Source organism: Scyliorhinus canicula, chromosome 11 (genome assembly GCF_902713615.1).
Source record: "Scyliorhinus canicula chromosome 11, sScyCan1.1, whole genome shotgun sequence".
Taxonomy (NCBI): domain Eukaryota; kingdom Metazoa; phylum Chordata; class Chondrichthyes; order Carcharhiniformes; family Scyliorhinidae; genus Scyliorhinus; species Scyliorhinus canicula.
In genome coordinates this window covers 52,787,331-52,807,934 of record NC_052156.1, presented here as the reverse complement: position 1 = coordinate 52,807,934, position 20,604 = coordinate 52,787,331, and the positions used below count along the sequence as shown (strand labels likewise).

The following is a 20,604-nucleotide window of genomic DNA, read 5'->3' as shown; positions in this document are numbered from 1 at the left end:
TTTTGGGAAGCCATTTTGTTCGCATTTGATCCACATACTAAATGACCAAAGGGTCCACACTATCGGCCTGATCACCCGAGGAAGACAGGAGAGGTTTGTTTAGTTAAGTTAATCTTTTTCGAAGAGCTGAAGCGAAAGTGGGAGGAGGAGCTTGGGGGGGGGGGGGGGGGGGAGAAATAAAGGAGGGCCTCTGGGCGGACGCATTAGGAAGGGTCAATGCTACCGCAACATGTGCCAGGCTCAGCCTGATCCAACTTAAGGTTGTTCACCGGGCTCACATGACAGTGGCCTGAATGGGCAGATTCTTTGGGGCGGAGGATAGGTGTACGAAGTGTGCAGGAGGGCCAGCGAACCATGTCCACATGTTCTGGGCATGTCCAACGCTGAGGGGATTTTGGCAGGGGTTTGCTGACGCCATGTTCACAGTATTAAATATGAGGATGGCAATGAGTCCGGAGGTGGCGATTTTTGGGGTATCGCAGAACCCGGGAATCCAGGAGGAGAACGAGACGGATGTTCTGGCCTTTGCTTCCCTGGTAGCCCGGAGGCGCATATTGCTGGCATGGAGGGACTCAAAGCCCCCAAAATCAGAGACCTGGCTTTCAGACATGGCAGGCTTCCTCTGCCTGGAGAAAATTAAGTTCGCCATGAGAGGGTCTCTGCTGCGGTTCGCCCGGAGGGGGCAACCATTCGTCAACTTACTCGCAGAGAAGTAATCGTCAGCAGAAAGGGGGAGGGGGTTAAGTTAGCGTAGATTAGGGGGGTAAGTAATGGCAAGACCTGTGAGAGAGGGAGGTGGAATTTGCACTATGTTTATATTTTGCTTGTTATGTATATTGTTGATTTTGTTGCTGTTAAAATGCCAAAGAAATACCTCAATAAAACATTTATTTAAAAAAAGTTAAGCTTTTTCCTTTCATTGTTCATTGAAATGTTCTCTCCCATCTTGCCCATTTCTACCTTTTAATTGTCAATAAATCTTCTTAATTTACCATCAGAAGTGTTTGGTTTAGCCTGATGGTTAAGTCTAATGTGAACCAAATGGTTAGATAATCCACAATTGGGGATTTATTGCAAACGACTTGTACCCCATAAATCAAATTAAACAAGCATCTCTTTAAAAAAAACAGAAAGTGTGGAAAAACTCAATCGGACTGACAGCATCTGAGGAAAGAGAAATAGAGTTAACATTGAATCCAGAATGACTGTTCGTCGAAAGCATCTCTTTCACGAATTACAGGTTCGCTGACAAACTATATTCACATCAGGCGGTGTCTAAATCAATTATAAATTTCTCCTTAACACTAAACAAAATGCACAGGTCCCAACTTTAATGGAAGCAAATACTTAACATGAAAAAATATGCTAAATTTGGAAATACAAATGCTGAGCGCGTTAGGTTCCTACATAAAGGCTGAATTAAACCTTCACATGCCCATGATGCAACTGAATAAACACCAATACCCAAAACATTGTTATCATTTGATAATTCAAGGCAACCAAATCATGCACACTGCTTTGGGAAAAAGCAGTTTAATAGTTGCCAAGTTGTGTCTGTATTTATTTAATGAATGATGGCATACATTTTTCTTCCATTTGTAGTATTTTGATTTTTAATTACCCTGTGTCAAATCACCTTTTACAAAGATATACTTTCTGAGAAACTAAGAGGCCTCCAAGAAGATGTACAGTGGTGGGGGTGGGGGAGCAGTCAAATACAGATATGAATACGGTAGTCATGTTTAATTTGCTTCTGATAAAATGTTCTTTGTAATCAAGACAACAGCAAAAACACAAATAGCTAAGCATATTGTGCAACATATTATAAAAAGAAATCTTCAGTTTTGAAACCATTGAATCCAAGAGAAGGCAAAGCATGACATTACAGAAGCAGTTATATGAATGGAAAATGATTAAAATGTTATTCCAAGTAGAATTCTATAATTTAGAAGAAAATAAAGTGTATACAAGAGAGCAGGGTGCTCATGAATTCAAACATTTTGTTTCCCTTGAATGACAGTTGCCATATCACGGAGTTAAAACTGAGCAGGGTTAACTAATAGACGTGCCTTGAAAAGTAGGTAAAGCAAGGAGCACATTGCGACTCAGCTGGATCTCAGCCTGGTGTATTAGTATGGATAACAGCAATGCTCTATTACAGATCATGTATTAAAAGCAAAAGTACAAAATATCACGGCTGTATCATTACAGTTCATAATTGCAATTTCGATGGATTATCTTCCAACTGCAGACAGACCCATTCCAAAATTTACTATCAAGCTGAGGGCCTACTGGTGCTCAAAGTGGCCTTTGAACACAGCACTGTATTAGGCACTCCTCTGTTTCACAGAAGCAACTACAACCAATCAATAGAAATGTACTCCTATCTAATAATTTGAAATACTGCTACATGGAATGGAATCAAAGGAATACAATTTACACTTAGACATTTTCAGCAATCAATTTGTTCAACTGGGATTCCCTGCAAGTTGATGCATAATTGATATGTAGAATCTTTTTAAAAGGTTATTGCCTCAACCATGCATTTTATAATAACAATCATAATAATCTTTATTAGTGGCACAAGTAGGCTTACATTAACACTGCAATGAAGTTACTGTGAAAATCTCTTAGTCGCCACACTCCGGTGCCTGAGGGGTACACTGAGGGAGAATTCAGAATGCCCAATTCACCTAACACACGTCTTTCGGGACTTGTGGGAGGAAACCGGAGCACCCGGAGGAAACCCATGCAGGCACGGGGAGAATGTACAGACTCCACACAGACAGTGACCCAAGCTAGGAATCGAACCTGGGACCCTGGCGCTGTGAAACACCAGTGCTAACCACCGTGCTAGCTTTCCGAAATACTTGTATTTCTGAGTCAGAAGCTTGTAAGTTCAAGCTCCATTCCTTGGCTTACACTTCATTGCAGTGCAGACAGAGTGTTGCATTTTGCATCTTGGATCCAATTGTTCTTTCAGAAAATTGTGTATAATCCTATGATATGATTCAAAAGAGACGGGAGTTGTCCTGGTGTCTTTGTCAACATTTATCCCTCAACCAACACCTCAAAGAAAATTTGTGATCATTTATCTCATTGCTATTGTCAGGAAATGGAGGTAGTTTTATTTAATTTGTGGATATTAGAAAGTAATTTTATTTTGTGTTTCTGTGCAAGAAAGGCTCAAAGCTTTAGTTAGCTCATGTTAAACAAAGGTACCTGCATATCTGTGGATCTTGGTTTTATTTCAAATAGTGCTTACATTGTAATTACAGGATTTACGGCGTGCAAGTAAACAACACGTTTAGCGAGTTGGTCACACCGCAGATAAAGGGTACTGAGGGAGTTAGGAAATGGGTTACCACCAGACAGAGGAAAAGTAGGAAAGCAGTGAAGGGGTCCCTTGCGGCCGTCTCCCTCCAAAATAGGTAAACCATTTTGGATACTGTTGGGAGAGATGGCTCACCAGGGGTAGGCAGCAGTAGCCAGGTTCATGGCACCATGGCTGGTTCTGCTGCACAGGAGAGCAGGAAAAAGAGTGGTAGAGCTATAGTGATAGGGCATTCAATTGTAAGGGGAGTAGGCAGGCGTTTCTGTGGACACAAGCAAGACTCCAGGAAGGTATGTTGCCTCCCGGGTGCAAGGGTCCTGGATATCTCAGAGCGGCTGCAGGATATTCTAAAGGGGGAGGGTGAACAGCCAGCTGTCATGGTGCATATAGGCGCCAACGATATAGGTAAAACAAGGGATGAGGTCCTACATGCTGAATTTAGGGAGTCAGGAGATAAACTAAAAAGTAGGACCTCAAAGGTAGTAATCTCAGGATTGCTATCAGTGCCACGTGCTAGTCAGAGTAGAAATGACACGATAGACAGGATGAATACGTGGCTTGACAGATGGTGCAGGAGGGACGGATTCAGATTTTTGGGACATTGGAACTGGTTCTGGGAGAGGTGGGACCACTACATAGAACATAGAACAGTAGAACAGTACAGCACAGAACAGGCCCTTCGGCCCTCAATGTTGTGCCGAGCCATGATCACCCTACACAAACCCACGTATCCACCCTATACCCGTAACCCAACAACCCCCCCTTAACCTTACTTTTATTAGGACACTACGGGCAATTTAGCATGGCCAATCCACCTAACCCGCACATCTTTGGACTGTGGGGGGAAACCGGAGCACCCGGAGGAAACCCACGCACACAGGGGGAGGACGTGCAGACTCCACACAGACAGTGACCCAGCCGGGAATCGAACCTGGGACCCTGGAGCTGTGAAGCATTTATGCTAACCACCATGCTACCCTGCTGCCCCTCCATTACAAATCAGACGGTCAACACCTGGGCAGGAATGGAACCAATGGCCATGGGGAATTATTTGCTAGAGCTGTTGGGGAGAGTTTAAACTAATGTGGCAACGAATGGTAACCAATGCAGGAAGTCAGAGGTAGTAAAGAGGGGACAGAAACAAAATCTAGTAAGGGGAAAAGTAGAAGGCAGAGAAACAGATTTAACTGCCTAGTATGACAGGGGGGTGGGAACCAGAGCATTAGGTAAGCAGGAGAAAAAACAGAGGGAGAGCTAAAGACTAAGGCCAGCAAGATTAAGAGGAAGAGCAGACAGGGAGTGGTTGGTCAACGCAGCGGGGCTGGTGAGCTGGTGGGTTGAACTACATTAGTTTCAATGCGAAGAGTATTTCAGGTAAGAGTAAGACAGATGAACTCGTACATGGAATTATGATGTTGTTGCTAATACAGAAACTTGATTGAAAGATGGACAGGATTGGCAACTAAGCATTCCAGGATTTAAATGCTTCAGGCGGGATAGAGAGGTATGCAAAAGGGATGGGGGAGTTTATTATTGGTTAAGGAGAATATCACATCTGTGCTGAGGGAGGACACCTTGGAGGGTTCAGGCAGCAAGGCAATAGGGGTAGAGCTCAGGAATAGGAAGGGTGCTGTCACAATGTTGGGGGTTTACAACAGACCTCTTAAAAGCCAGCAGGAGATAGAAGAGTAGATATATAGACAGATCTTGGAAAGATGCATAAACAATAGGGTTGTTGTGGTGGGTGATTTTAACTTTCCCTATATTGACTGGGACCATTTACTGCTAGAGGGCGGCATGGTAGCACAGTGGTTAGCACAGTTGCTTCACAGTTCCAGGGTCCCAGGTTCGAATCCCAGCTTGGGTCACTCCCACAGTCCAAAGATGTGCAGGTTAGGTGGATTGGCCATGATAAATTGCCCTTAGGTTATATGGGGTTGCTGGGTTATGGGGATAGGGTGGAGGTGTCGGTGTGGGAGGTTAAGTAGGGTGCTCTTTCCAAGAGTGGGTGCAGACTCGATGGGCCGAATGGCCTCCTTCTGCACTGTAAATTCTATGATTCTAGAGGCAAGAATGGAGAAGAATTTGTAAGGAGCGTCCAGGAGAGTTTCTTGAAGCAATATGTAATTAGCCCAACTCAGGAAGAGGCCATATTAGACCTGCTACTGGGGAATGAGCCCAGCCAGGTGATCAAAGTTTCAGTAGGAGATATTTTTTCTGCAAGTTTTAAGCTGCTTATGGAAAAGGACAAGAATGATCCTCAGGTGAAGTGTTAGACTGGGGGAAGGCTAATTACAACAGCATTAGGCAGGATCTGGAGAGTGTTGACTGGGCGAGGCTGTTTGAGGGAAAATCAACATCCGGCAAGTGGGAGGCTTTCAAATGTCAGTTGATTAGAAGTCAGGACCGGCATGTATCTGTGAGGATGAAAGATAAGGGTAGTAAATATAGGGAACACTGGATAATGAGGGATATTATGAACCTTGTCAAAAAGAAAAAGGAAGCATTCGTACGGTCTAAAAGGATTCGGACAGATAAAGCCCTTGAAGAATATAAAGCAAGTAGGAAGAAACTTAAGGTATGAGTTAGGAAGGTTAAAAGGGGTCATGTAATGTAATTGGCAAGCAGGATTAAGGAAAGTCCAAAGGTGTTTTATACATATATAAAGAGCAAGAGAGTAGCAGGGAAAGGGTTGGTCTATTCAAGGATATTGGAGGAAATCGATGTATGGAACCAGATAAAATGGGCGAGATACTAAATGAATACTTTGCCTCAGTATTCACCAAAGAGAAGGACTTGGTGGATGAGGAGTATAGGTTAGAATGTGTAGATATTCTGAGTCATGTTGACATTAATAAAGATGAGGTGTTGGGCATCTTAAAAAGCGTTAAAGTAGATAGGTCCCCAGGGCTTGATAGGAACTACCCCAGAGTACTGAGGGAGGCAAGGGAGGAAATTGTTGGGACCTTGACAGTAATCTTTGTACCCTCATTGGCTACAGGTGAAGTTTCAGAGGACTGAAGAGTAGCCAATGTTGCTTCATTGTTTAAGGACAGCAAGGGTAATCCAGGAAATTATAATGTGGAGATGCCGGCGTTGGACTGGGGTGAGCACAGTAAGAGGTCTTACAACACCAGGTTAAAGTCCAACATGTTTGTTTCAAACACTAGCTTTCGGAGCACTGCTCCTTCCTCAGGTGAATTATAAAATTTCCAAGGAAATTATAGGCCGGTGAGCTTTACATCTGTTCTGGAAAATACAGAATGTGTCATTTGAAACATAGAAGTCTGCGAATATCTGGTCTGGGAGAGTGCAGGGAAAGATCCCACAAGAGGTTGGTGGCAGCTGAAAAGAGCAGAAACTGTGGCCAGCTCTTCTGTCAAAAATGCAGTCATTTTCAGTCTGTCAGAATTGTTATTACAACCTGCAGCAGGAGAAAGGGAAAAAGAAAAAAGAGAGTTTGCATAGATTTCTTTGTGCTGTGTTGAAGCACTGTGATGTACTGAATAGAGGGGGACCCATTGGCCTGGTTGTGTCCCACCATGCCCCTTTAAGCCCCGTAAAAAGCACTAAGCGCGGGCTCCTCTCGCTCCTCCCCCTCCCCCCATGCGCGAGGCAGAAACAGAGAGCAGCAGAACGCGAGGCAGCAACAGCTGGCGGCCGGAGCACGGCCCGGGGGAACTCCGCTCCCCTCAAGGAGGTGGAAGGCTTGAAGATCAACGCCAGCAAGAATGAGGAGGAGAACTAAAAGAGAGAGGGAGAAACAGCAACAGGAGAGAAGGGGAGGAGAACTAAAAGAGAGAGAGAGAGAGAGACAGCAACAGGAGAGAAGGGGAGGAAAACTAAAAGAGAGAGAGAGAGAGAGAGAGAGTGTCTGAAGGTCCCTACAACAAACCAGCAGCAATGGGGAGGACAGAGGACAGAACACAGAGAACAGAGAAAACAGAGAAACAGCAACAGGAGAGAAGGGGAGGAGAACTAAAAGAGAGAGAGAGAGAAACAGCAACAGGAGAGAAGGGGAGGAGAACTAAAAGAGAGAGAGAGAGAGAGAGAGAGAAACAGCAACAGGAGAGAAGGGGAGGAGAACTAAAAGAGAGAGAGAGAGTGTCTGAAGGTCCCTACAACAAACCAGCAGCAATGGGGAGGACAGAACACAGAGAACAGAGGAAACATAGAAACAGCAACAGGAGAGAAGGGGAGAACTACAAGAGAGAGAGAGTCTGAAGGTCCCTACAACAAACCAGCAGCATCCAGAATCACTAATCGTTTTTCCTTTCTGTAAAGAAAGTGTTTGCAACTTAAAGAAAAAAAAAGTATAATAATAAAATAACAACCTGAAAAAGTGGTTATTAGCTTACTTCACTTCCTTAATAACGCAGGACCCAGGACATCGATGCTATTAAGGGGCAAGTAGGTAAAATTCTTCGGTGAAGGTATGGGTTATACCGGGGAATAACTTGGAAATATAGTTTGACCTGAATAGCACCCACCGAAGCCTGCATCGGAGTCAGGGAGTGAGAATCCCTGTTCACCATTTGGAATATCGGCCCTTTTTGGTATAGGGGGAATTCTAAGACAGAGTGGTGAATTTACAAAAACACATCAGTGACAGGGAAATTATTCGAAAAGATTCTTAGAGATAGGATTTACTCACATTTGGAAACAAATGGGCTTAATTGTGATGGATTGCACGGTTTTGTGAAGGGAAGGTCATGCCTCACTAATTTGTTCGAGTTTTCAAGGAAGTGACAAAGATGACAGATGAGGGAAAGGTATTAGATGTTGTATACATGGACTTCAGTAAAGCCTTTGACAAGGTACCGCATGGTACAAAAGGTGAAGTCACATGGGATCAGTGGAGAGCTGGCAAGTTGGATACAGAACTGGCGTGGGCACAGAAGGCAGAGGGTAGCAGTAGAAGGGTGCTTTTCTGAGTGGAAGGCTGTGACTAGCGGCGTTCCACAGGGATCAGTTCTGGGGCCTTTGTTGTTCGTGGTGTATATAAATGATTTGGAAGAAAATGTAGCTGGTCTGATTAGTAAGTTCGTAGACGACACAAAAATTGGTGGAGTTGCAGATAGTGAAGAGGATTGTCAGAGGATACAGCAGGGTATAAATTGGTTGGAGTCTTGGGCGGAGAAATGGCAGGTGGAGTTTAATCCGGACAAGTGTGAGGTAATACACTTTGGAAGGTCCAATGCATGTAGGAATTACACAATAAATGGTAGAACTCTTGCGAGTACTGACAGGCAGAGATCTGGGCGTGCATGTCCACCGATCACTGAAAGTGGCAACGCATGTGGATAAGATGGTCAAGAAGGCACACGGCATGCTGGCCTTCATCGCTCGGGGCATTGAATATAAAAATTGGCAAGTCATGTTGCAGCTGTACAGAACCTTAGTTAGGCCTGATTTGGAGTATTGTGTACAATTCTGGTCGCCACACTACCAGAAGGATGTGGAAGCTTTGGAGAGGGTGCAGAAGCGGTTTATTAGGATGTTGCCTGGTATGGAGGGCATTAGCTATGAGGAGACGTTAGATAAAATCGGTCTGTACTCACTGGGACAACGAAGGTAGAGAGGCAACCTGATAGAGGTCTACAAGATTATGAGTGACATGGACAGGGTGGATTGTCAGATGCTCTTCCCAGGGTAGGAACGTCAAGTACTAGAGGACATAGGTTTAAAGTACGTGGAGAAAAGTTTAGAACAGATGTGCGAGGCAATTTCTTCACACCAGAAGTGGTAAATATATTGAACGCGCTGCCTGGGGATGTGGTGGGAGCAGGTACGATAGCGGCATTTAAGGGGCATTTGGACAAATATATGAATACGGTGGGAATGGAAGGCTACGGGCTCCGTAAGTGCATACGGTTTTAGTTTAGGCAGGGACCACGGTCGGCGTACTTTTGGGAGGGCCGAAGGGCCTGTTCCTGTGCTGAATTGTTATTTGCTGTTTGTTCTCAGGTTAAAGAAAGATTAGGCTGTTTCTTTGCAACTAGGGGCCACCTTAGGTTAGAAAGAAATACTGAGTTTAGTTTTAAACTGAACCTACAAGCAGCTGGACAGGAGTAGGGAGCCGCAAAAAGCAGTCATCCCAAATGAGAGAAAAATCCAGAAACCAGAGAGTTGGGACAAAATAATATCTCAGAAAGACAGTTAAGTTAAAAGAATAAAAAACAAGAAGTTTAACACGGTCCTGTTCAGAAATCAAGAAAAAGGCAGAGAGAAGTGCTTTGAGCAGAAGAGACATCTCAAGAACCAGATTTAACGTCAGCTAGGTGAGAAGCCAAACATCCAAGGTAAATCACAAGTTTGGTGACATCTTAATGCAGACTGTGAAGCAGTAGTGTTCTGTTGGCATGTCTGAGCATCTGAGAGATTGTGTAGAAGCATGAAAGCACGTGCCAATCTAAGGCAGAGGAATCCTGAAAGGAGATTGAAATCCTAGAAGTGGATCCTTGATGAAAGCATTTGCGAGAAGCATTATTTGGGAGAAGATTCTAAGGCGTGTTTTCAAGGGTGGAGTTTGGAAACACTCATGTAGAAGCCAAAGTTCCAGTGAGACCAGTTGTCTCACAGTGTGATAGGTATCTGGGGGGGTTGGAAGAGAAAGTTGTATTGGGTGGCATCTGCCACTTGATTTCAGATATTGATGTGTCTAACCACAGTTGGCCTGCTGGTTTACATGAACTGTGTACTTACCGTGAACATTTGTGGTATAAGATATATTTTGCACCTTGCGCTATCCTTAAAAATATGTGTACATATGTGAAGATGAAGGTGAAGTCAGGGAGTATTGTATTATCGCCAATCTTTTCAGGTTTCATAAAAGTTTTATTCTTTAGTTAAAAATTAATGGGAAGCCCTGCGGCTCTGTCCATCCACATCTCAAAACAAAAAAACAAAAGTTATGATCCATTGAGCCAGGGTTCCATTCTGTCCAGTAGTAACAACATCTGGGACCATAACGCTGCTTGTGGGGCTTGTGCATAAATTGGTTTTCCATATATTACAATGGAGGCTACATTTCAAAAGTTTGGAAAGCACTTTTGAAATGAACAAAACTTTTCAAATGCAAGCTCTTCATTTCTTCAAAACATGTATTATTAGGAAAAGACAATTAGCACCATTGTGGCAGAATGGTGGTGGTGGGGGGGGGGGAGGGGGGGGGGGAGAGAGAGAGGGTGCTAAGGGATGGCAAAGTGGATAAGTGAGGGAGCTAATGCGCATTTTATAACATACTCAGACATTCAAATTATGTGAAAAAGAGCTTTTGGGAATAGAAAACAGCTGTTTGAAAACAGAGTTTGCTTTCTAGATTTTACAGTAAACCGTTGTTAATCAAAGCACTTGCACTAAACTTAAGAATGTACAAAAAAAATTTTTAAAGTTCTAATCTACTGATTTAAGTGGCAAGGGTCAGAATAATTTCTCACCTGTAAATAAAAGGGAAAAAATATCTAAATTCTAATAAGGTCATTTGGTAAACTCAAGTACAAATACCTGACTAACCAATTGTTCAAACAAATTTCCAATAAGATCTTATTTTCATTTCATCTTTTTCTAGTTTTCGAGCCATTTTCAGATTATTGGCAAAAGTGCCTGCTGAGAATTTGGGTTCTCTCAAATTGAATCAAGATGTCTTTTTAGATTTAAAATATGTTTGAGAATATAGCTCACAATAAAATGTACATATCTTTTCACTGCAAAGCAATTAAGGGCTACAATTTCCTCTAACCATTTGAGATATTTATATTTTATATTATAATTTTTTTAAAAGTTGGTTATGAATGTGATCTTAAGTATAGGCAAATAAATGGGTAAAGCAAAGTGTCCACTCTGTTGAATTCAATAAATACTGCTCTCGCAGTAACCAATACCTATTTTACTGCTTCCAAAGGATGGCTTCTTGAAAACAAATGCAGAAAAGCCTGATCTCATAATTCTTTTGTAGGTGGTGCCATTAGCTCCTTATTATGGTATTATCCTTTCAAAATGCAATAGAGTGTAAGCGCAGTTCGGCAATCTAAGCATAAATTGCACTAGTTTTCCAACTTGCGGTTCAAAATTTCTACTCAAGTGCATTTGCATCTCAAATGTAACATCTTCCACTTTCAGGCAGTATTTTAATTTCCTAATACGCAATCGCTTTTTCTTTCTTGTATTAAAAAAAATTCCTTGATCATATTTAAGGATGAGCTTTATTAATACAACTGAAAACAGTTCATAACAAAATGATCAGCATTTTTAGTCAATGTTTAGTCTATCACCTGTGAGGTGCCAGATTTGAAATAGCTGAAAATGACTTTAAAAACTGTGTGTGTAGCCATTATTACAGCTGTGGCTTGTAGCTACTCCTACCAGGAGAACTACTATCATGCTCGTCTGTTCTGTGCCATCGTCACAGATTCACTGTATCTCTTCTGCAACGATCTTTAATTCCTGGAAAACTCCTAGTAAATGCCTTATGTAGCATTGGCAAGCGTTTGTATGTTTCCTAAAGTGTGATGCCCAGATTTGGTCACAATGATCCAACTTAAGAGTTCCTCAATCTTTTGTAATGGATTTCCTAATTTTGGGCAAATAGCCACCACAAACTAGCAGAAACTCTATCTCCAAGCAAGACCAGAAGAGCTTTACTTGTGCAGTTTGAAGAGAGACTCACACGGTCCACAAGTGTCCTCAATTTCTGAACTGGAAAATCTCTCCTTCCGTTCGTAGTTTCTAATAAGTAATGTTCACAATTGCATCATTTCACATTTAATTCTGGCCAGTGTGCCATTGCCGATTGCTCTCTCTCTCTCTCCTGCCCTCCACAATTGTGCACATCAACAGTAATGCTATCAGCAAAGATGGAGGGGACATTTTGGAATCACTATAAAGTCATGTGTCATTTACCGATCATGCTTCATGAAAATTCAGCTGTTATTTTAAACTGTATTTGGTCAACACAGTGTATCAGTTGCAGGCTCAGTAATCAATTACCTTTCAAATGATCAATGTGCATCAATCAGCTCATTTAAGTAACAGCTAACATGTTAATCCATAGATTTTTCAAATGTAATGGTCGTCGTAAGAGGAAAAAAAATTGTCCGTGACTATTGATTTTAATTCAACAAGTCGACCGAAACTGCTGACCTTTACAGTTAATTAAGCCAAGCTGATCACTGCAGAGGAGCATTAAACTTGCCTTTGTTTCAGGGATGAAAACCTAATTGTTTCTCCAAACTGTTAGCTGATGGACGTGTGGCATTTCAAGGTGGCCGACAAATTATGTTCCAGCGAACTTTCCATGTTAAACTTCATTGCTATGTGCTGTGTTTGCTAATCAGTGAGAGGGCCAGTAGTTAGTTCCAAATATTTTAGAGACTACAAACTTCATACATTAATAATGAATTAAATTCAGGGTTTACAATGTTGACGAGCTGTGCACAGCAACTTCAATTACAAGCACAAAGGTCTCTAGCACCTGGCTGAAAACACACAGTTTGTGACATTTCTGCCACAAATACTATCAATAGTTGAAGTGAAGAGAATTATTCAAAACAACATATTTAAAAAGTAGAGATATACATCGTAAGTCTCAATAAAAGAGTTTGTGAACATTAAAATTAAGTGATTTGATCAGTATTTATCACCGTACTGAAAGCACTGGGCGGCACGGTAGCACAGTGGTTATCACTTTTGCTTCACAGTGCCTGCCATGGTCTCAGGTTTGATTCCCAGCTTGGGTCATTGTCTGTGCAGAGTCTGCACGTTCTACCCGTGTCTGCGTGGGTTTCCGTTGGGTGCTCCGGTTTCCTCCCACAAGTCCTGAAAGACGTGCTGTTAGGTAATTTGGACATTCTGAATTCTCCCTCCGTGCACCGGACTGTGCCGACTCGGGGCTTTTCACAGTAACTTAATTGCAGTGTTAATGTAAGCCTTCTTGCATCAATAAAAATTTTGAATGTCAAGAGTTACAAGCTTACAGCTGTATGCTGATTAATTATTTTATGCTTAATCCACATCAAGGTGACTGATGCGACCATCAATTTATTCAGAGACACGAGTTGAAGTAAACTGTGGCTTTAATCGGCTTACAACTGAGCCTGCCTGCGACTATGCTGAACTGAGGAGCCAAGGACGGAGCCCTGGACATGCTCCTCATCTCCTCCTGCGGGCAGAGCCGCACAATGGCTCACAGATGGAGCCCACAGGGACACAGTAATGTACAGTGTGAATTTATAGTGGTTACACATTCACCACATTCACCCCTGTTAAAAAAATCAAGTCCGGCGGGGGTGACGGGTCTACAAGTTCAGTCTGTCCGGCGCCCGAATCGTGCATTGAGACCGACGAAGCACTGGTGTTGCAGCCGTTTTGGATGGCTGCGGAAGGGTGTTCGGTGCGAGTCCGAGGGTGGACTTCGGGGCTGGTTCTTCCAGAGCTTCGTTCCTGCGGACCGGTGTGATGGGTGGAAGGGAGCGCGAGTAGCAAATATGTGCAGGGGCGCAGGGCATGGGGGTCGGGTGGGGTGTAGTGTGGGAGATACATCGCCTGTAGTGGTAGTGGATCCTGCGGGTGCCAGGTCCTGGAGGGAAACAGTGTCCTGTCGGCCATCGGGGTGTTCGACAAACGCGTAGTGGGGGTTAGAGTGCAGGACTAGGACCCTCTCTACCAGGGGGTCTGTCTTATGTGTCCGGACGTGCTTCTGAAGGAGGACAGGGCCTGGTGTCCTCAACCAGGATGGAAGCGAGGACCCTGTGGTAGTTCCCCTGCGGAAAACAAATAAGCGATCATGAGGAGCCTGGTTTGTGGCCATACAAAGGAGGGACCTAATAACATGGAGCGCATCGGGGAGGACCTCCTGCCAGTGGGAGGTCAGGAGATTCCTGGACCGTAGGGTCAGTAGGACAGTCTCCCTCTCCACCTGCCCGTTCCCCCTGGGGTTATAGCTGGTAGTCCTGCTCGAGGCGATGCACTTGCCGAGCAGGTACTGACGCAGTTAGTCGCTCATGAAGGACGAACCCCTGTCACTGTGGACATAGCTGGGGAAACCGAACAGGGTGAAGACGCTGTGCAGGGCTGATAACCGTGGGGGTGGTCATATTGGGGCATGGGATGGCAAAAGGGAAACGGGAGAACTCATCTATAATGTTAAGAAAGTAGATGTTACGGTTGTTCGAAGGGAGGGGCCGTTTGAAATCAATACTCAGGCGTTCAAAGGGTCGGGATGCCTTTACCAGGTGGGCCTTGTCTGCTCTATAGAAGTGCGGTTTACACTCCGCGCAGATCGGGCAATTCCTGATGACGGCTTTAACCTCCTCGGTGGAGAAGGGCAAGTTGCGGGCCTTGATGTAGTGGGCGAGCCGGGTGACCCCCGGAAGGCAGAGGTCATTGTGGATAACCTGTAGTCGGTCATCTTGCGCGCTGGCGCATGTGCCGTGGGACAGGGCATCTGGGGGCTCATTGAGCTTCCCAGGACGATATACTATATCGTAATTATAGGTGGAGAGTTCAATCCTCCGCCGCAAGATTTTGTCATTCTTGATTTTGCCCCGCTGCGAGTTGTCAAACATAAAGGCAACCGATCTCTGGTCGGTGATGAGGGTCAACTTCCTACCAGCGAGGTAGTGCCTCCAGTGCCGTACGGCTTCCACAATGGCTTGGGCTTCCTTTCCGACTGAGGAAGTTCCGAAGCGGAGAGGGTTCAGGAAAAGAACGCTACCGGCCTGCCTGCCTGGTTCAGAGTGGCAGCGAGAGCGACCTCTGAGGCGTCGCTCTCCACCTGGAATAGGACGGACTCATCTACCGCCCACATGGCGGCTTTGGTGATGTCCGACTTAATGCAGTTGAAGGCCTGGCGAGCCTCGGCTGACAGTGGGAAGAGTGTGGCCTTAAATAGTGGGCGGGCTTTGTCCGCATACTGGGGGACCCACTGGGCGTAGTATGAGAAAAATATGAGGCACCTTTTGAGGACCTTGGGACAGTGAGGGAGAGGGAGTTCTAAGATTCAGGTTCGGGTCCTAGGACCCCGTTTTCCATGACGTAGCCGAGGATGGCTAGCCTGGTTGTGCGGAAAACGCATTTCTCCTTATATGCGAGGTTGAGTTTTTGGGCGGTTTGGAGAAATCGGTGTAGGTTGGCGTCGTGGTCCTGCTGGTCATGGCCGCAGATGGTGACGTTATCCAAGTACGGAAATGTGGCCCGCAGCCCGTACTGGTCCACCATTCGGTCCATTGCTCGTTGGAACACCGAAACCCCGTTCGTGATGCCAAAGGGAACCCGGAGGAAATGGAAAAGGCGGCCATCTGCCTCGAACGCCGTGTAGTGGCGGTCCTCCGGGCGGATTGGGAGCTGGTGGTATGCAGACTTCAGATCCACTGTGGAGAATATGGGATACTGGGCGATCTGGTTTACCATGTCTGCAATTCGGGGGAGGGGGTACGCATCAATGTGCGTGAACCGGTTAATGGTCTGGCTGTAATCAACCACCATCCGGAGCTTTTCCCCGGTTTTGACAACCACCACCTGAGCTCTCCAGGGGCTATTACTGGCCTCTATGACTCCTTCACGCAAAAGACGCCGGACTTCGGATCTGATAAATACCCTGTCCTGCAGGCTATACCTCCTGCTGCGAGTGGCCACTGGTTTGTAGTTGGCGGTGAGATTAGCAAAGAGTGGAGGGGGGTCTATTTTCAGGGTTGCTAGACTACATATAGTGAGTGGGGGAGGGGTCCGCCGAAGCTGAGTGTTAGGCTCCTGAGGTTGCATTAGAAATCCAGTCCTAGGAGGAGGGGGGCGCAGAGATCTGGGAGCACATACAATTGGAAATTGGTGTAGTCGGCGCCCTGTATTGTTAGCGTCACAGTAGTGCACCCCTGTATCTGAACGGAGTGCGACCCCGAGGCGAGGGAGATTGTTTGCTGTGTCGGGAATATTGGGAGCGAGCAGCGCCTTACCAGATCTGGGTGAACGAAGCTCTCAGTGCCCCTGGAGTCGAACAGGACTGTGTCTCGTATCCGTTGATCTGGACGGACATCATGGAGCTCTTGAGGTGCTTGAGCCGCGACTGGTCCAAAGTGACTGCACTGAGCTGCGGGTAGTCAGTGGCTTTGTCGGCGGTGCTGGAGCGGCCCCGTGATGACTGTTCGCGGAGGTCGTAGTCTTCGAGTGGCATAGCGAGTCATGGCCAAGATGGCGGCCCCCGTTGATCGCACGTGGCGGGCGGCGAGGAAGATGGAGTCCAAGATGGCCACCCCCATGAATCACACGTGGCGAGCGGCGAGGAAGATGGTGTCCAAGATGGCAGCCCCCATGAATCGCACATGGCCGGCCGCGTTGGCGAGGATTGCCAAGATGGCGGCCCCCATGAGTCGCACATGTTGTGCGGAGGCGGAGTCAGCAGACACGCTGTCACATTGCAGGGTCTGCGGGCCTGGGAGTCGGAGGAGAGAATGTTCGGGTTAGAGTTCGAGTTAGAGTTTTTAGCTTTGGCCAGGCAGACCTTAGCAAAGTGCCCTTTCCGCCCACAGCTGCTGCAGGTCGCGTTGCGGGCCGGGCAGTGCTGCCTGGGATGTTGGGGCTGGCCGCAAAAGTGTCACGATAGCCCTCCGTGGTGTGCGGATGGCCGCGTGGTGCAGGCCTGGGGAAGTCTCTGGTCGGGGTCCACAATGTGGTCGCATGCCGTGTCCTCCAGGTCCTGGGCCCCTTTCTCAAGAAGACGCTGCCGCACATAATTGGATCGGACCCCTGCAACATACACGTCTCGGACGGCGAGTTCCATGTGCTGGGAGGGTGTCACGGTCTGGAAGTTACATTTGCATGCTAGGGCTTTAAGGTCGCGCAGATAGTCTTCTAGCAACTCCCCAGGGCGCTGGCGGCGAGTTATAAAGATGTGCCGCACGTAGACTTCATTCACGGGCCGCACGTACAGGCGGTCGAGTATCGTGAGGGCCTCAATATAAGAGTCAGTTACATCAAGTTGAGTAGAAATACGATGGTTCACCCGTGCCTGGAGAAGATTGAGTTTCTGTTCTTCTGTAACAGAGGAGGTAGTCGACGCAGACAGGTCTTGAAGCACCGAAGCCAATGCAAAAAAATTTCCTTTGCTTCTGCGGCCTGTGGATCGAGTTTCAGTCGGTCAGGTTTGAGGGCTGATTCCATAGTAGTTTTTAAGTCGATTAAATTGATACGACCATCAATTCACTCAGAGACACGAGTTGACGTAAACTGTGGCTTTAATCGGCTTACAACTGAGCCTGCCTGCGACTATGCTGAACTTAGGGCGGACTCGCAGGACCGCAGCACTTATACTTCCTGAAGGGGGCGGAGCCATGTGCAGAGCGCTGTACATGCTCCTCATCTCCCCCTGTGGGCAGAGCCGCGCAACGGCTCACAGATGGAGCCCACAGGGACACAGTAATGTACAGTGTGAATTTATAGTGGTTACACATTCACCACAGTGACTATCCACTAAACATTTAGCTCTGTGAGCTGCTTTACCGCATAACTCCTTTTACCCTGATGGATTTCTGTTTTCATATTTTATCATCAAAGCGTCATGTTTAAAATTACAAGGGGGCACATAAAAGATTTTACAATACTGCCTTCAGCAGGGAAAATATCTGAATTCAAGATTTAAATAAAAACATCCGGTGGAAATCAAATGTGGGCAAATGAAAGTTTTCTTTTGCCCAAAAAGGCAAACTCATTTACAATAACTTCACATTAAATCACGACAACCTGAGATGGAACAAACTAGCATGAAAGGAATTCATAAATGCTAATAGTTATTTTTGAGAAGTCTGATTCTAAAAGGAACCGACATGCGTGTCTGCACTATCTCCCTTTAGCTGCCCCTACATGATGCAAAAGACATTCAGCATCAATGCTACTATTAGGCAGCAAGAAGATGAAATGCTCCGCATGTCAAATAATGATAACCACCACATGCATTATTCTGTAAACGCACAGTGCCGACAGTGATGTTTTTGCACTTAAGTCACATTTTGAAAATTGTCATTCAAAGGCTAACTAGTCATGTATTTTCTCAATGGCCAGTGTGGGGATTGAAGCTGACGGTAAAAGAACAGAATTTGAGAGGGGGGCCAAACACAGTGGTTTTATACTTCCCAATGTTTAAATGCAGGAAAATTATGGATCATTTAGGTCAGACAAGCAGGCTCGCAATGTGGAGAAGGATGATGGCAAAGTAGGGCTGGGTGTCGTCGGCATACACAGAACCTGACAAAACTTCAGATGATGGCATCGAGGAACAACATGTAAAGAATAAGCGGGAGGGCCAAGGATTGATGGTTGGGCACACCAGAGCGCGAGGTAGGAACAAGAGGCACTGCAGGAGATTCCCTGACTGTTACTGGATAGAGAAGAGTGGGAAAAATGCACTGGCTCCCACTCAGTTAGACAACAGGGGAAGAGGCATGGTTGGCGTCATCAACCATAGCAAAGGCTGCAGAGAGATTTGAGAAAATGAGTTGGGAAAACGCACCAGGGTAACTGTCAGGGAAGGTGTAATTTATGACTTTCATAATGGCTGTTTTAGTACCAGAGCGGGACAGAAACAGGGAGTTGTGAGAAAAAGGGTGGGAGCATAAATTTGAGAGGAGTCAACACCTTCGGACAGGAAAGGATGGTTGGAAGAGTGGTAGTTTGCAAGGTCAGATGAGTTCAGAGTGTTTTTTTTTTACAACCAAATAACTCAAGTAACGTGCTTTAACTGCTCTGTTCTATGAACATGCTACAGATATTTCAATATTCATTTTCCTTTGAAGAATGTCAGGTGAAAACTAGAATGATGTAAAAAGCATTTACCATTGGGAAATGATCCTAAGGCGGTAGAAGGTATGCCAGCGTAAATCCCTCGGAAGCCTCCACCATTGTACAACCCCTGCGGACTCTGTAGTCTGGTTTTTATGGTGTCCAGTGGGAACAGTGTCAGATCCGCACACAGCCCTGCCACGCCACCAGCCTAAAGCAACAAGCATCAGTTATCTTGGTATCACCATATATTGCACATTCAAACATTTATCATATGCTTCAAGAGATTTTATAATGCTGCTTATGGTACTATACAAATTAAATTGTCCAAACTGTAGCCTTAAAACCTGGCAAATGCTTGGACGGCTGCTGCATGAGGAATATTTTTGGAACCACGGAACTTATGATTCTTTCATGCTATTTCTGAAGTCATCAATTTGCTGCGTTTAGAATCACAACATTGTCTGTAACCACAAAGATCTAAATCCTGCTTAATATCAAACAACAGCACAACAAGGAATGGTCTTAAAGGAGTAATTAGCTGTGGGTCCTCACTTTGATAAACAAGCATTGATTCTTGTACAATCATTAACTGTTCAACATGTCCAACACAACATTCAAAATCAGGGCACATATTATGACGATGTGTTCCTATCTCCTTTTCACTATTTATAACACCAGGACAATAATTCAATCCATGTTTTAAGGCAGGGTTTTTCAAAGTGTGGGTCGCAACCTGCGGGTGGGTTGTAGGCAGGTGTTGAGTGGGTCGTGGAGCGATTGGTCGCTCCATTCCGCGGTGTCCCTATCGCAGGAGAAGCACCGAGCCTGTCACCACTTCCAAAGTCTCTGTCAGTGCGGTAAATGTGAACTGCGGGGAAGTCCCAAAGGACTAGTAACTGGAAGAGTACTATTGTTGAATAGCTCCTATTCACTTTTGGTAAAGGCATGGTGTGGAGCTGATGTTTAGTTGGAGGCTAAAGTTGAAGAGAGCAGCCTCTTACATCACTGCTCATCATGTTGACTCAGACCCTCTGCGGTGTTCTCTACCGTTTGCAGCATGTCATTGGGTCTCGCACCACTCCAAGCTGCAGCGAGGCTTTTACACTGTTGCGTTGCTCCACAGTTGTGCACCTTGTCAAAAGTTTTAATGTCAACAGAGTACAAACAGAATGATGGAAGCAAGAGGAAAGCATCAAACGCTGAACAAGAAAGAACTGCTCAAACCGGCTCTTTGCTTTATTTACAGGCAGGGCATCCAGAAAAAGGGCAGAATTCGCAAAAAGCCAAGCAGGCGACACATTAGATGATACTTCAACAGTTGCCAAAGTTGCAAAAAATGTCAGTTGCAATGAAGCCTTTAATTATTGATGAATTGAAGAAATTGAAAGCAGAATGCTACAATAAAACTAATTCTGAAGTCAGCATAATGGGAAAACTACTGTCCACTCGTGCTAAAGTTTATGCGGCTAAATTACGATTTGTTTTTGTGACATTGGAACTGG

At 45.3% G+C, this 20,604-nt stretch overlaps 1 protein-coding gene across 3 annotated transcripts in view; it reads right to left on the bottom strand.

The window, feature by feature from the left end:
* Positions 1 to 20,604, bottom strand: part of slc25a26 (solute carrier family 25 member 26) — a 287,293-nt gene that overhangs the window by 253,328 nt on the left and 13,361 nt on the right. For all 3 annotated transcript variants that reach the window (XM_038810595.1, XM_038810597.1, XM_038810596.1), the window contains exon 2: positions 19,154 to 19,310. In XM_038810595.1, the coding sequence (XP_038666523.1) occupies positions 19,154 to 19,310 (157 nt within the window). The remainder of the gene's footprint in view (positions 1 to 19,153; positions 19,311 to 20,604) is intronic.